The sequence below is a fragment of the Protopterus annectens genome, chromosome 7.part0 (genome assembly GCF_019279795.1).
Source record: "Protopterus annectens isolate FY-2018-M chromosome 7.part0, PAN1.0, whole genome shotgun sequence".
In the NCBI taxonomy this organism is placed as follows: domain Eukaryota; kingdom Metazoa; phylum Chordata; order Ceratodontiformes; family Protopteridae; genus Protopterus; species Protopterus annectens.
In genome coordinates, this window is record NC_056739.1 from 620,358,680 (window position 1) to 620,376,178 (window position 17,499).

The 17,499-nt window shown below is 38.0% G+C and overlaps 1 protein-coding gene across 1 annotated transcript in view; it reads right to left on the bottom strand.

Moving 5' to 3' along the window:
• VPS13C (vacuolar protein sorting 13 homolog C) overlaps positions 1 to 17,499 on the bottom strand; it is a 6,956,796-nt gene that overhangs the window by 1,084,759 nt on the left and 5,854,538 nt on the right. Inside the window, exon 69 of the mRNA XM_044076309.1 lies at positions 17,270 to 17,410. Within this exon, the coding sequence (XP_043932244.1) occupies positions 17,270 to 17,410 (141 nt within the window). The remainder of the gene's footprint in view (positions 1 to 17,269; positions 17,411 to 17,499) is intronic.

Genomic DNA, 17,499 nt, shown 5'->3' on the forward strand with positions numbered 1-17,499 from the left:
TCCCAAGATTGGAAAAACTCCCTTATCAGCCTGAACAAAATGTTGAGATCCCTCATCAAATCCTCTAAAGCTAGCTATGAAAACAGAACTGCAGCAGATAGTAAAAACAACCACAAAGCCTTCTATAGTTATGTAAATAATCTCCATGGCAATACCCAGATTTGCTCTGAGCTACTGCACAATGGTACCTCCTATACCGAGCCAACAGATATTGCCAATATACTGGCCGACAGATTCAGTGCCAACTTTAACCCCCCCCCCCCAAAGGACCGATCACAATACCAGTAGATTGCCAGGCCCCCAGTATTATTGCTGCACAGGTTTAAAAAGCACTGTCCAAGACCAAGAATACAGCTTCTATGGAACATGACATTATCCCTGGCTGTGTTCTACATGAACTACAGAGTGAACTGGCACCTCACCTGTGTGCCCTATTCAATCACAGCCTCATCTGAGGCTTTGTCCCTACTGAATGGCGCACTGCTACAGTCATCCCCCTCCACAAAGTAGGAGTGTCTACAGACCCTGGGAACTATCGCCCCATTAGCCTGACGAGTCTGGTCTGCAAAGCTATGGAACACATCACCATGGACCTAATAACCAAGGATATAGGGAATCTCCAAACTCTGGATCCCACACAGATTGGTTTTGTGAATGGTTAGATTATGCCTGTTCTACCTGGTCGACTTCTTTAAGTCAGTCAACAGAGCTGTGAATGAAAGCAAAGTGGTTCATACAGCCTACCTTCAATCTGGCCAAGGCCTCTGATACCATTCCCCACTCAGGAATCATAGAAAAACTCAGTAAGCTAGGCATCAACCCCTATATCACTAGGTGGGTTGCACACTAGCTCACAGATAGATCCCACAGTGTGAAAGTAGCTTACCCCAAGCCATACTGCCGATCAGTCACGAGTGGAGTCCCACAGGGTTCGTTCCTGGGTCCTCTCCTGTTTGGTATCTACTTCTCTGAAGTCCAGGCCAACAGAAAGGGAGTCAGGCTGACAAAGTTCGCAGAAGATTGCAAGTTGGGAGCTATTATTAACTCCCCAAGTGATGTTGACATCCTACAGAAAGGCCTGGTGTCAGAACCATGGCCTTAAGATCGATGCCAAAATATGTCATCATCCCTTTTGGGAAAAACCCAGTTCCCATGAACTACCATATCAATGGTAGTCCACTGAACACAGAAGGCTTTATAAGAGATCTGGTAACACAGGTTGTCAGCAACCTCTCTTTTGACCACCACATTGCCACTGTGGTCAGAAAGTCCTTCTATGTGGCACACTTCATTACTAAGGGTTTTGCGTCCAGGAAGAAAGAGGTCATTGCCTCCCTCTACTCTTCCCACATTAGGTCAATCATCAAGTACAATGCCCCATTTGGCATGTACCTCACTAGACATCTGCAACAACTGGAGAGACTGCAGAAGTATCCCACTAAGAGGACCCTAGGCCTTAAACTCTTGTCCTATATGGACAGACTAAAAAAAACTCCAACTATTTTCTGTCTCATGTCGTCTACTTAGAGATGATCTCTGCTTAACTTACAAAGCAATGTCTGACCCAGCTCTGTTAGAAATGCTACATTTAAAGAAATCCCAATCCCTCCACACCATACTCTCCAGAGACCTCAACCTCATTACCACAATCAACAGAACATGCTGGAGGGACAGGTTCATAACCCAGAGACTGCCCATGCTATGTAATAGACTTCCATTACATGTCAAATAGAGCACCTCACAGGCCCTCTTCAAGAGAAATCTTGATGAGTGGATGGGAAATAAAAAAATTCACCCTGGGGATCACTCCAGTGGCTCTACTCGAGAGAGGCACTGGGAACTAAGGTAGGGTGGCACAATGATAGGGTAATCCTATGGGCTAGGCTTGTAAAGGCTCCAGGGTCATTAGCCTAGTACACACCTATGAATCTAGAAGAAAAGTGTTGATTCAAAAATATTAAACTATCTGACACATCCCTGATCCCAAATGATTTTAACATTATTCTTTAAATGGCATTCCCTCATAAATAAACTTGAATTTCACATTAAAGCATACCTTTGTCACACATTAATCATATTAAGGAAGCCTTTTGAACAATAGTACTGAACAGTCATCTATCACGGAGCAAACCATACTAAGAAAAATGAATGTCATAGCTTCTGTGGTTATTAGTCCTTTATAAAATCATACATCTAGGTTATCTGGAAAACCCTTCAAGACAGTAGTGTCATGAAGCAACCTATTCTTCATTAAAGACATTAGTGCTAGTCTAAACACAACAAAGTCACCAAACAAACAGCTTTTACCTCTGCTGAAAAAATCCAATCCAAATGAAAATCCAAGCAGCAAAGGTATGGCTCCAGTGTAAACAGTGCTGACATAAACCACCTATATATACCCCTTCAAAACATCATGTGATCAAAAAGCAATTCAAATTTAAAGTAACAGTGCATTTAAAATATATGAATACCACAGTTAAAAATACAGATATAAAAACATAGTACATATCACTTGTGTAAAGGTCTCTTATGTAATATAGGTCTTATAGGGACGTGGTCATTAAGACCATGACTCGCCCTAAGTCTGACTATCCAAGTAGCCTCCAACTCTTCCATTCTGGACCTAATATCCCCACGTCTCACATTATCATATGTCCTATCTAAAACTAAAAATTTAAAAGTATGTAATTCATTTGTATTCACTACATGTTTAGCAGGTGCATTAATAAGGTTCTTTTTCTTAATATTATATAGGTGCTCTCTAATTCTTTCTTTTAATGAGCGATCAGTTTTACCTACATAATATTTATTACATAATGTACATATAGCAAGATATACCACATGCATAGTATTGCATGTTGCACCGACCTTAATATAAAAATTCTTGGTTGTATCTGGGTGTTTAAAAACTATATCTGTGCAAACATAAGTACAATAATTACAGCTGCCACAAGGCTTAGTTCCATGGACACTAGCTACTGGATTTTTAGATATGTTATAACATAATCTTTTCTTAAGTGAATTTTTATTCTTAAAAGAAAATTGTGGTCTCACACCCACAATTGTCTTAATATGTTCATCAGTTGTTAAAATATTCCAATGAGAATTGATGACATCTATATACTTAGCTATGTCCCTAGTATAATGTAAGGACATTCTAAGTTTATTATTCACTACTTTTCTAGTCCTTGGTCTGCTCTCAGAAAAGTAAGGTTTAGCTGTAGTAGACCTTAATGTATCCACTAAACCAGAGGTATGTTGAATCAAATGTTGTTCATATCCTCTTTCAAATAATTCATTCTCAGTTTGAGTCCTAAATTTCTGATAGTCTTCGTCATTAACATTTAGTCTTGATGCTCTAAAAAACTAATTCTTAGCTACATTTCTAAAAACAAAATTAGAATGCATGCTACATCTATTAAGTAGCTGATTAGCATGACATTCTTTCCTATACAAACTACTAATCAATTTACCACTAACATCTCTAGAAATATATACATCCAAGAAATTTATACCTATGGAAGAGAAATTCAAAGTAAAATGCAAAAAGTTAGATGATGTATTAATATACTCCATAAATTCAAACAATATTTCTTCACTTCCTCTCCATAGGATAAACAAATCATCTACAAATCTTTTATAAAAGGAGATACAAGCAGTGAAGGGACCATTTACTATATATTTGGTTTCCCATATACTCATCACAGCATTTGCATAACTGTTGGAGCAAGAGCTCCCCATAGCAACACCATTTCATTGCCAATAAACTTTCTGGTCATACACAAATATATTATTACGTAATACAAGACTCAATAGAGTCTGTAATAAATATATATCCTTTTCATTAAAGTCTCCCATCATATTCAATAATTGTACTACATACTCAATACCTATGTCATTTGGTGTGACAGTAAAGAGAGATATTACATCTAAAGTAACAAATATGAACTTATCCAAGGAAGTAATATCTCTCGAGTAATTATACAATTCACTTAAAAATTGTTCTGTGATTCTTAATATTATACAAGATTTATTAATTATCGGTTTAATACGCTTATCAATATATACAGACAATGACTCAGTACACCAATTATTACCAGCAACTATTGGTCTCATAGGAGGCCTAGTATGATTTTTGTGTATTTTAGGCAGTCCTTGTATAACTGGAATAGTGGGATTAGATATATAATAATATTTAGCCAGATCTTGGTCAATAACAGAAGTATATTGTAGCCATTTAAGAGTATTTTGGACAGTCTGTATCATAGAATCAACTCTAGCTGTTGTAATATTTTCATAGAAATTAGCATCAGATAACATATCTTGTATTGCTCTATCATAATCAGATCTATCCATTAACACTATCTGGCCGCCTTTATCAGCAGGTCTGATAACCAAATTTTCATTATTTTGTAATGTTATCAAGGCTCCATGTTCTTCCTTAGTTAAATTGTAATTCCTATATAGTTTGCTGTTGATGTTTCGCTTATTATACACTTCATACATACTAGAGATGCACAGTTGCTCAAATGCATTAATTAAAGAATTCTGCTTAGGAATGAACAAGCTAGGTCTTCTAAAAGAGTTATCAGAAATCACATGAGTATCATTGTACATATTTCTAAGTGTAAGATTGCGTGTAAACATTTTAATGTCAAAAACAATATCAGATGTTTGCATGTCCACAGTGGGAATAAACATTAAATCTTTGTTCAACACACTCATTTCATCTTTAGTTAAACTATGAGCAGATAAATTAACAATCAACGTTTCACTTGTTGAAACGCTTTCTTTATCGTTAAGGGGCTTATAGAAGCGTCGCCCAATTTGCGTTTGTATCTCGTGGCACTTCTGCTCTGCCTCTCTGTTGTAACTTTTGTTGTCCTTGTCTCACTCGACTTATACATCTCTCCCTCACTGGTAGAGGAAAACTGAGTCCCATATTTTTTGTAGCTAGTAAAAAAATTACTTCTATCAAAGTTCAAGACATTTCCCTGCTCACAGGGTGATACCAGTGGAGGAAAAGCCACATCAGCGGTTTTATGTACTTCCGCCGTTGTAACAAGTGTTTTTCTATTAGTACCCTTGTCGACTACTGCTCCTGGAGCATTGGATATAACATTAGTAGAAGACTGTACATTTATAACATCAGAAAAAAGTTTACCAGCTTGCAACTCTTGATTTGAAATCTCAAACAGTTCTCCAGCTTCATGCTGCGTGATGTTAGTGCATCATGGTTGGAGCGTGCCACGTGATTGGTCATCGGTATCACGTGGCCAAGTAAAGATGTTACCCATTGAAAAATCCTTACGGTCCCGAATAATTTTATTAATTTTAGTCTGAATTAATTTTCTGCCATAAGCAAGAACATTGTCCAAGGTATCATTCATAGGTTTATTTAGAACAGTTGAGCGATACTTGGAACAAAGCGCTAGGTATCGACTCTGAATACAATCCAGCAATTTGTTCTCTTGCCAACTCGCTGAGGCAGTTAGTAACTTCAAATAACCCATGCTAGTTGAAAGATTCAGCTGTTGCCACTCTGATAATAGAGTGGAGTCACAGTCAATTTGTGCAGGCATTTTCAAAATCCTCAGACCACGAGGTATAATTTGTTCTTGCAAACAAAGTTGTAAATGGAATATTTCATATTGCACTCTTTTAAGTTTACACAAATCGTTCTCTAGAAGTAATAAGTCACTTTTCAGTGCCAAAAAATCAAAGGAAGCATCTACTTCCCCTGAAGTAGGTGTAATATCAGTCATGAGAGGATTCACTTTTTCAACAATTCTAGAGATGAAAGTATGAACCTTCACCTCAGACCAGAGTAATTGTTCATTAGTTTCCTCAACTTCAGAAATTTCAGAGATTTCATTACTTGCAGCCATAGTCAAGTAGTTGTTTGGTGTAACAAAAGCACAGTGGAGCCATACCTTTGCTGCTTGGATTTTCATTCGGATTGTATTTTTTCAGCAGAGGTAAAAGCTGTTTGTTTGGTGACTTTGTTGTTTTTACTGCTGTGTGCTTTTGTTACACCAAACAACTACTTGACTATGGCTGCAAGCAATGAAATCTTTGAAATTTCTGAAGTTGAGGAAACTAATGAACAATTACTCTGGTCTGAGGTGAATGTTCATACTTTCATCTCTAGAACTGTTGAAAAAGTTAATCCTCTCATGACTGATTTTACACCTACTTCAGGGGAAGTAGATGCTTCCTTTGATTTTTTGGCACTGAAAAGTGACATTACTTCTAGAGGAGGATTTGTGTAAACTTAAAAGAGTGCAATATGAAATATTCCATTTACAACTTTGTTTGCAAGAACAAATTATACCTCGTGGTCTGAGGATTTTGAAAATGCCTGCACAAATTGACTGACTCCACTCTATTATCAGAGTGGCAACAGCTGAATCTTTCAACTAGCATGGGTTATTTGAAGTTACTAACTGCCTCAGCGAGTAGGCAAGAGAACAAATTGCTGGATGGTAGTCAGAGTCGATACCTAGCGCTTTGTTCCAAGTATCGCTCAACTGTTCTAAATAAACCTATGAATGATACCCTGGACAATGTTCTTGCTTATGGCAGAAAATTAATTCAGACTAAAATGAATAAAATTGTTCGGGACCGTAAGGATTTTTCAATGGGTAACATCTTTACTTGGCCACGTTATACCGATGACCAATCACATAGCACTCTCCAACCACGACGCACTAACATCACGCAGCATGAAGCTGGAGAACTGTCGGAGATTTCAAATCAAGAGTTGCAAGCTGGTAAACTTTTTTCTGATGTTATAAATGTACAGTCTTCTACTAATGTTATATCCAATGCTCCAGGAGCAGTAGTCGACAAGGGTACTAATAGAAAAACACTTGTTACAACGGCGGAAGTACATAAAACCGCTGATGCGGCTTTTCCTCCACTGGTATCACCCTGTGAGCAGGAAAATGTCTTGAACTTTGATGGAAGTAATTTTTTACTAGCCACAAAAAATTTGGGACTCAGTTTTCCTCTACCAGTGAGGGAGAGATGTATAAGTCGAGTGAGACAAGGACAACAAAAGTTACAACAGAGAGGCAGAAGTGCCACGAGATACAAACGCAAATTGGGCGATGCTTCTACAAGCCCCTTAACGATAAAGAAAGCGTTTCAACAAGTGAAACATTGATTGTTAATTTATCTGCACATAGTTTAACTAAAGATGAAATGAGTGTGTTGAGCAAAGGTTTAATGTTTATTCCCACTGTGGACATGTAAATATCTGATATTGTTTTTGACATTAAAATGTTTACACGCAATCTTACACTTAGAAATATGTACAATGATACTCATGTGATGTCTGATAACTCTTTTAGAAGACCTAGCTTGTTCATTCCTAAGCAGAATTCTTTAATTAATGCATTTGAGCAACTGTGCATCTCTAGTATGTATGAAGTGTATAATAAGCGAAACATCAACAGCAAACTATATAGGAATTACAATTTAACTAAGGAAGAACATGGAGCCTTGATAACATTACAAAATAATGAAAATTTGGTTATCAGATCCGCTGATAAAGGCGGTCAAGATAGTGTTAATGGATAGATCTGATTATGATAGAGCAATACAAGATATGTTATCTGATGCTAATTTCTATGAAAATATTACAACAGCTAGAGTTGATTCTATGATACAGACTGTCCAAAATACTCTTAAATGGCTACAATATACTTCTGTTATTGACCAAGATCTGGCTAAATATTTTTATATATCTAATCCCACTATTCCAGTTATAAAAGGACTGCCTAAAATACACAAAAATCATACTAGGCCTCCTATGAGACCAATAGTTGCTGGTAATAATTGGTGTACTGAGTCATTGTCTATATATATTGATAAGCGTATTAAACCGATAATGAATAAATCTTGTATAATATTAAGAGACAGAACAATTTTTAAGTGAATTGTATAATTACTCGAGAGATATTACTTCCTTGGATAGGTTCATATTTGTTACTTTAGATGTAACATCTCTCTTTACTGTCATACCAAATGACATAGGTATTGAGTATGTAGTACAATTATTGAATATGATGGGAGACTTTAATGAAAAAGATATATATTTATTACAGACTCTATTGAGTCTTGTATTACGTAATAATATATTTGTGTATGACCAGAAAGTTTATTGGCAATGAAATGGTGTTGCTATGGGGAGCTCTTGCTCCAACAGTTATGCAAATGCTGCGATGAGTATATGGGAAACCAAATATATAGTAAATGGTCCCTTCACTGCTTGTATCTCCTTTTATAAAAGATTTGTAGATGATTTGTTTATCCTATGGAGAGGAAGTGAAGAAATATTGTTTGAATTTATGGAGTATATTAATACATCATCTAACTTTTTGCATTTTACTTTGAATTTCTCTACCATAGGTATAAATTTCTTGGATGTATATATTTCTAGAGATGTTAGTGGTAAATTGATTAGTAGTTTGTATAGGAAAGAATGTCATGCTAATCAGCTACTTAAAAGATGTAGCATGCATCCTAATTTTGTTTTTAGAAATGTAGCTAAGAATCAGTTCTTTAGAGCATCAAGACTAAATGTTAATGACGAAGACTATCAGAAATTTAGGACTCAAACTGAGAATGAATTATTTGAAAGAGGATACGAACAACATTTGATTCAACATACCTCTGGTGTAGTGGATACATTAAGGTCTACTACAGCTAAACCTTACTTTTCTGAGAGCAGACCAAGGACTAGAAAAGTAGTGAATAATAAACTTAGAATGTCCTTACATTATACTAGGGACATAGCTAAGTATATAGATGTCATCAATTCTCATTGGAATATTTTAACAACTGATGAACATATTAAGACAATTGTGGGTGTGAGACCACAATTTTCTTTTAAGAATAAAAATTCACTTAAGAAAAGATTATGTTATAACATATCTAAAAATCCAGTAGCTAGTGACCCTGGAACCAAGCCTTGTGGCAGCTGTAATTATTGTACTTATGTTTGCACAGATATAGTTTTTAAACATCCAGATACAACCAAGAATTTTTATATTAAGGTCAGTGCAACATGCAATACTATGCATGTGGTATATCTTGCTATATGTACATTATGTAATAAATATTATGTAGGTAAAACTGATCGCTCATTAAAAGAAAGAATTAGAGAGCACCTATATAATATTAAGAAAAAGAACCTTATTAATGCACTTGCTAAACATGTAGTGAATACAAATGAATTACATACTTTTAAATTTTTAGTTTTAGATAGGACATATGATAATGTGAGACGTGGGGATATTAGGTCCAGAATGGAAGAGGTGGAGGCTACTTGGATAGTCAGACTTACGGCGAATCATGGTCTTAATGACCACGTCCCTGTAAGACCTATATTACATAAGAGACCTTTACGCAAGTGATATGTACTATGTTTTTATATCTGTATTTTTAACTATGGTATTCATATATTTTAATGCGCTGTTACTTTAAATTTGAATTGCTTTTTGATCACATGATGTTTTGAAGGGGTATATATAGGTGGTTTATGTCAGCAAATGTTAAACACCTGATGAAGCTGTATGTGAAAGCGCTAGTGTCATTAAAGCTGAGGTCAAAGACTATCTTCTCTGCCTTATATTCTTTGGAACTACATACCTTCTGGAATTAGTGACTGTTTACACTGGAGCCACACCTTTGCTGCTTGGATTTTCATTAGTGCTAGTCTACTTACCCTTATTAGTGCTAGTCTACTTACCCTTTAACATAAAAAAAGTAAATACTTTTTATTGCTGACAATAACCTTTATAAACCCTCTCTTTATCCTGCTACCCCACTACTGATTCCTCATTCACAAAACCCACTATGGTAGTCCTTTGTCCACTGAGTCAAGGTCTGCATCCCTTTTGGAAAAATACTTTCAGCATCACTGGAAATAAACTTTAGCTTAGCTTACAACATCAACACTCCTTAATGGCTGCCAAAAACTGCTACTGTTGCTGCAAGTTTCTCTATGAGAGCCACATACAAAGGATGTCCAGCAACTGTTACCAGCTTACCTGGCCACCAAAGATACCAAAAGACCCACTCTCTCATTGAAAGTAACACACTGAACCAGAATCATTCTCAGTGGACCATTCATTATTACTCAATGACAAATGTAGTGTATATGGCTTTTCAATGTCCAGCAATCATTTAAACAATACAGTCTTTGTGCCATCATGGTTTTCACAAAATCCACACAGTCAAATGCTTCTTCACATTCTAGGATCTCAGTCAGTCCTCATCACATTGCCTTCCAACATAAATGACCTCTGTTCAATGTAAACTATTTTCATGCTCTACTCCACTGCCTTATGTTCTACCGCCATCATTTTTTGCTCTTTCAGAAATTCAGTAGAATCCCTTTGACAACTTAAGCTGTTATTTATCATCGTCCCTGCAGGACCAGTTGTGAGATGATATGGGCAAGTGCTAACACAGCCAGCTGGAGTTTTGTAAAGAATTCTATGTTCTTTGTATAGAACTGATTTGTATCAATGTTTGAGTTGAAAATGTATTTGTGAGGTTTGCTTGTGTTAAAATATATCAACAGTGCACCCTGCTGGAAGGAAAAGTAATTTATATGTATTATTGTAACTGAATTAAATGTATATGTTTTAATACAGTATACTGGCACAGCAGAGGTTAACCAGCTAACTTAAGAGAAATGTGGGAAATGTAAATGAGCTGTTAAAACATTAAAAGTCATCCGGCCGTACTGAACAGGGCCAGAGTTGCTAAGTCTGAGAAAAAGCCTTTGTTCATTTGCTTAGTAAAAAGAGGGGAAGCCCCAGGTACTACCATAAAAATGTAAATGTGTATTGTAGCCATCTATGCTAAATTCCTGTCTCACCTTCAAAGGAGAATACTCTGAGAACCTAGAGTCAGTTGACCAGATGAAGTCAATCTGCCAGCCCTCTTGGAAATTATATTTTACATATCACAAAGAATTGAGTATTCTGTTTGGAACCTGACTAGAAAAACACACACCCACAGCATCTTGCTTTGCAGTAGTAACTAACTTAACTAGGGAACAGTAAATATTTTACATTAGTCAGGAATATGGTGAAGCTTAGTTTAGAGAATGTTTTTCTTTATTTGTGTGAGTCTGTTCATCAATGTTAATTTCAGTATATATTCAATATTTTCATGTTCTTTTATTATTTATTTTTAAATATAATATTTAAAACTTTTATTGTGGCTGGTCCTTGTAAAAAGAATCTAACATTTGAGAGTACTTATTTATTTGGTGACGATGTGTGGACCACTCCAGAAGGCCTAGTTATCTTGGTCAGCCACTACCCTTTTTATCTGTATTAATATTACACAGTATAATTGAACACCATTTGTTAAGGGCTTTAGAGTAGCTGTTTGTGAAGTGTCTGGTGGCGGTGATACCTACCTTATAGTCTAGGCAAAGCTGGTAATGCGGGTAATCTGTGCTAGCCTTTCCCCGGTCTATGTGTGACAGCTACTTGCGGCAGGGCACGAAGGACTGGGTTTAAAGACAGGGTATTGGAGGACTTGGCTGAGGACCTAACCCTACAGCTGTATCAGTCGGGAGACTTATTGGGAATCTGGAGGGAAAAAGATATAGAGACATCCAGACCCCAGACTGTGAGGCTGAGTGTGTTCCCTGTGGTTCATAAGGGAGATGGTACTTGATGCAGAGAGGTCTGCATCTGGAAATATTGAGTGTATCCATTTGTATTCCAAGTGCACGTCCCTCTGCAGTGCCAGTGGTGAGGTTTCAGACTCCTTGATTACTGGCCCATCGTGGGGTCATCACATACTGGTAGCAGTGGTGGGCATCACACCAAGCTTGATGGGTTCTTTATCTACACACAATCAGCCCATGTGTTCTACAGATGCAGCAGCCAGGGACTCCTGAACAGGTGAGAGCCCTCCAGCCATTTGTTCCCGTCCAGGAATCCCCATTGAGCTCATCCACTTAGAGTTAGTTGATATAGTGGGCCAGGCTATTCTCTACACCATTGCAGAACCCCCCCCCCATAGTCTCTCTATAAAGCTCCGCTATAGCTGTCCTCCAAGGGGCCAAGAGGAACCCTCACTCACAGTGCATCTTTCACAAGCTGAAAAGCTCATGAGGCTTAAGCTGCACAGGGTTCACCCAGTGCTCTCAAGAGGTCTCATTCTTGTGGATAACGAAACCCACAGGATGGACGTAGCAGCTCACCCCCATACTCCACTCCTTCTACAGGTATCAGGCATTCCTCCAAATTCAGACACCTGTCAGCTAGTCAGGGTTCTCCCTCTCTACACTCCTTAATAGCATAAGTGGTTTCATATAATTGTTAAGAAGTCCACAAATACCACCTAAAACTGCACCCTAACAACTTCCAAAGCACATTTCATATCTCCTTTTCCATAACCTCATTGGCCAATTACTTTCTTCGCTAGGCTGAGACAACATCCGCAAGGTAGCCTTCATAGTCACTCTGTTTCATATAAAATATCTAATTTTTCAGGGGTTTAGAAGCCATCCTTCTAAACGTGGTAAACTCCTAAACCTCTAATAGCAAATCACACCAAAAAAATCATATTTTAAACAGTACAAACATGTCTGTTCAACATGCTCAAAAAAAGCAGCTTAAGAGAACGACCAGCTTTTTAAATCTGTACAATGCTTGCTTATTCTCTACTGTATTCATGAAGTTTGATATTCTTACCAGTTAGTGTCTTTGAACTTCTCAGGATTAAAATCCTTATTTGTATATACCCTTAATAAAGACTGATCAAATAATCCTGCAGTGCAGCTCTTTGGTATCTTCCAGAAAAATTATTAACAGTTGTAAATCATCAGTGATAAAGCTGTGACTCACTTATGTAAATATAAAACAGGAGCAACCTTAGTCTGGAGCACTGAGGAACACCTTTTTTGTTACAATTTTCTGACACTCCCCACCCCCACCTCAGACTACAGCTTCTAGACAACCATCAGGCCTCTTGTGTAACCCACTGGTCCATTCATTCCCACATGGGAGAAAAGCTGGTCATGAGGGGCTATTTTGTATTCTCTTAACTCCCAAGTCCCTGGAGTGGCCAGGAGGACAGTACACAACACTGGCCCCAGATATATGTTCTACTGCACATGCTCAGCTTGCAGCTACAGCTAATGATGCCTGGAGTGCCTTCACCATCATGTCCATATAGCTACTGCATCCAATAATATCCACTAGGTGTCAACACAACATCAGGATACGTTGTGCCCCTCCCAGAAGAGATAAGCCAACAAATGTTGCTCACTTCCATCCACATCTCTCAACAGTGCTGAATTTCCTGGTATTTACCAGTTTTAAGGGCAAAATAATGGGGTGCCACGAATTCCTGAGTAGCCACTTTAATTCCCGATTTTTTTTTTTTTTGTGATACAACTTTAAATTTATCTGTCGTCACCACACACACACTCACAGCCTACAGGGGGTAATGACATCAACTTCTTTGGACTAAGTCAAATTGGAGGGAATAATCAACAGCAGCTGTGCAATTTAAGTTTCAATCCGTCCGCCTGCCTGACTGCTCAGCACCCAGCCACACACAGCATGAGAAAAAGGCTTGGGCTCCCAGTTCCAAATAAGAAAAAAAAAAGAAAACTGTCCACGTCGTTCTAATTTAAATGTGCTAAACTTTCAAGCATGTGTGGTTCTTTACTGGTGGCAGATATTTTATTTAAGTAATGTGCTAAGCTTTGTTGCACTTGGAGTATGTACATCATTTTATTTTAAGCAGAGTGGTTTGTTATTTAAGCAGAGTAGTCTGTTATTGGCAGCTCCGGTGTATTAAGCAATGTGCTAAGCTTTTAAACTAGTGTTCATTATTTTATTTACACTTGTGTTCATTATCATTTTAAGCAGAGTGGTTATTGAATTGGCAGCAGCTTTGCTGTATTAAGCAGCTTTCTAATTCAAATCAGCTACACTCTGGTGTATTAAGCTGCTTCATCAGGGTCAGGGTGTGTGTGTAGCATGCATAGGTTCATAGGTAGGTAACTAGGCTATCGGCCCAAGGGCCTATGTAAGCCTAGCCAGCAAGGTTCCATAGCTTACGCCACCCAAGAAAGTTATTTTCCTGTGCCACTGTCCAGCAGAGAGACAGAAGTCATCCCCGGGGTGCATTTCCTATTTCCCATCCACTCATCAAGATTTTTCTTGAAGAGTGCTAATGAAAAACTTTGCTTGACATAGATGGGTAGCTTGCTCCAGAGTATAGGAAGTCTCTGGGACAAGAATTTATCCCTCCAGAATGTCCTGTTTATTGTGGTGACAAGGTTTAGGTCCCTAGAGCATGTAGCTAGGAGGGATTGGGATTTCTTTAGGTGTAGCATGTCCAACAGCTCTGGGTTTCACATAGCTTGATATGTTAGGCAGAGATCACCGCGGAGTAGGCGATATGCTACGGAGTAAAGCTGGAGTTTTTTGGTTCCTTATTGGTAGCAGCTCGGTGTATGTTCATTATTCTATTTTAAGCAGAGTGGCTCCTTATTTAAGCAGATTATTCTACTTAAGCAGAGTGTGGTTCATTACTGGCAGCAGCTCCATTCCAGTGTATTAAGCAGCTTCATCTGTATGTGTGCAGTTGACTCAGGAGGCATTTTTCATTGCATTCAGCCTTAATGACTGCAGACAGTTTTTTTTCACTTCTTTTCCAGCAAGCAATACGAGTACTTCTCTGAGTTTATATTTTACCAGCATGACAGTTTGTCACTTTTGCTGCCCTGCCAGAGAAACCTGGTTGAAATTAAAGTTAGTTGTTTACAGAATATTTTGCATATAGTTGCTTGAAGTATATACATGTTAAAGTGCATCATACTTCATGTATCTATTACATGCTTAGTCCTGGAAGGTTTCCATTGCAGTAGTTAGGTTTCGGCATTCATTAGCAAAGTGACCCAAACTCTAATGTAAACACACATGAAAAATTACTCAGATATGTGGAGACATACATTAACTCACAAACAGGTGCCATCAATAGTGATATGCATGTTTGTATAAGTAGACATGTTTTTGAAAAGTGCATGACAGGTAAACTGAGGAACAGGCAATGACAATACGGCCCCAGAGTCCCCCTGCAGCCATTCCAGTGTCAGTTCTTGCCACTTGTACCTACTGAATGTGAGTTTCCAGGGCAGAGAAGTTTTAATGCTAAGTCAGTTTTCATTGTGAGAGTGTATTGCTTTGTTTAGCGGATGTCTATTAGTGTTTGTGCTATAAAATGTAAAATAAAAGTTTTAAATGAAATCTACATAATCACTGTAGAAGTAAAGCAGTATGCACATTACAGTGTTTATGGTAAATGGGGGCGAAATAGCCAGGTAATGGATTACTGGAATGGAATGGCTGCAGGGGGACTCTGAAGCCCTACTTTGGTTGTCTGTTCTGCAGTCTGCATTTGAAACTTGGTATCCCACAACCCCATTGGAGTGGGTGGGGCTACATAATTATGCATGCAAATGCTATGTTAATCAGCATAGAGATCTGTACCTATTTTTCATGGACCTTTGTACAGGTTTTTGATGTTTCCAGGTTGAGAGGTATGCGTCCATCCTTGCATACCTGACTTCCTCTAGCATCAGAGTTTCTATATGATTTGCTGTCATCCATGCCACAGCAAAGTGACAGAAACCTTGGGGCAGACAGGGCAGCTGCTCCATTCACAAACTGTAAGGGAGCATAGTTGCCACTGTAGAACAAATCCCAACTGGTCCCTACAAGCAGTGGCAGCTGCTTAAATGATTGTCTCAAAGTCAGTATTTGAATATTAGGTCTAGCACCAATGCTTCTTTAGTAAAAGCGTGGGGCAGAACTTAGAAAATAACAATTTTATAACTACTGACTTCCTCGAAAATTCTTTTTATTTATAGTTTAAATGACAGCGAGTTGCTGCAAGGAGTTATTACAGTTGCTTGATACATCAACTGATTTAACAGAGATAAGAGGAATTTTTTTGGTCCTCAGCTTGAACCGGTGGGGAGGGGGGGGGTGAGTAAAACGGGAGCACTGACCAATCTTGCTACAGCTCTGGGTCATACAGCCTTAGCTCTCTAGAGCAAGAGGCCAAGACCTACACAAATGTTTGTCAAAGCTCTTAAATTTCCGATACAGAATGTCTGCCCACTAGGTATGCCATAACAGACGGAATTGAAAATCTTCTCAGAGACGCAGTATATAATATTCACTGCCAGTTCTATATCAGCTACAGCCCTGGAATTATCCTCAACAGGGATGAACCAACCTGACAAACCGGGGGGGGGGGCTCTTTAGCACAGCAGCAGTAAGAGTTGCAGACTAACGCAGGAGATTCTGAACATTTCTTAAGACAGTACAAACAGCTGTTCACTTTCTCCATAGGAAAGGAGAGTCATTGAGGAATGCTCAAGCTTTCCTTACCTTAGCCAGTCCTGCAATGTCTTTGGTCCTGCCTTGACCTAGACCACAAGCAGTACAGGTTTTTTCTTTTGTCTGAATTACATTTTCAGGTATGTTGGCTACACAGATTTACTTTTAATGAAATGTAAAAGCAGCAGACATGGAGTGGAGACATATAGTAGGAGCAGGGTACAAAGACAAAACTTAGAATAATATCAAAAAATAAAAATTCCCTAATGAATTCTGACAGTAAAGATATAAGTGAAAAACCCTGCAGGTTTTGTTTGAGGAGAGAAGTCTTGAGTATGATTTTAACCTGACTTCAGAGCTTAACAGAAAAATAGAAGCTACTGTTTAATGGCTCACATAAATGTAAGTAGTGATCTAATCAAAACACGTTTAAAATCAGGGAAAAAGGCAAACCCTTCTACGGAAGTTACACCCGTTGTTGACAGTTGTGCTTTTTTCTCAAATGTCATATGCATGACAGTTCTTATAACTGCTTACCTAAAATCTGAGTTCAGGTAACATTATTTTTTTCCAACAAGTTTTGCACAGGACAAAATCATTTAAATACACTAAAAGCTTCCCTCTAGTCATGAAATCCATTGTTGTCGTCACACACAATCACAGTACACATTTGTTATTCTTGTAGGAAAGAGCAAACTTACAAAAAAATGGAGATCTGTGCTCTAAAATACCTGCTCAGATGCAATCCTACTATTGGATATTTGACACTCAAACACCTACACAGTACATGCAGAGGTGCTGCTTAAATGTTCTGCACAATCTCTGAACAAATTATTTAAACTGCAAGAAATAAAGTCTGCAAATTTTTTTACCTGTAGCCAGTACATCTGTGCACGTAGATACCTCTGGTGAGTCGACTGTTTGAACTCTACCTGAATTCCTGACTGGAAATTGCGCCTAATGTGATAGCGAAAAGGCTTCCGCATTTCCATTGGGATTTTATCAAAATAAATCTGCAAAAGAACTTACACTATAACTACAGTTCTTTTTATATAGCACAGTTAATTTATCCGATGGCTCGACAAAAGCATACCAGATATCT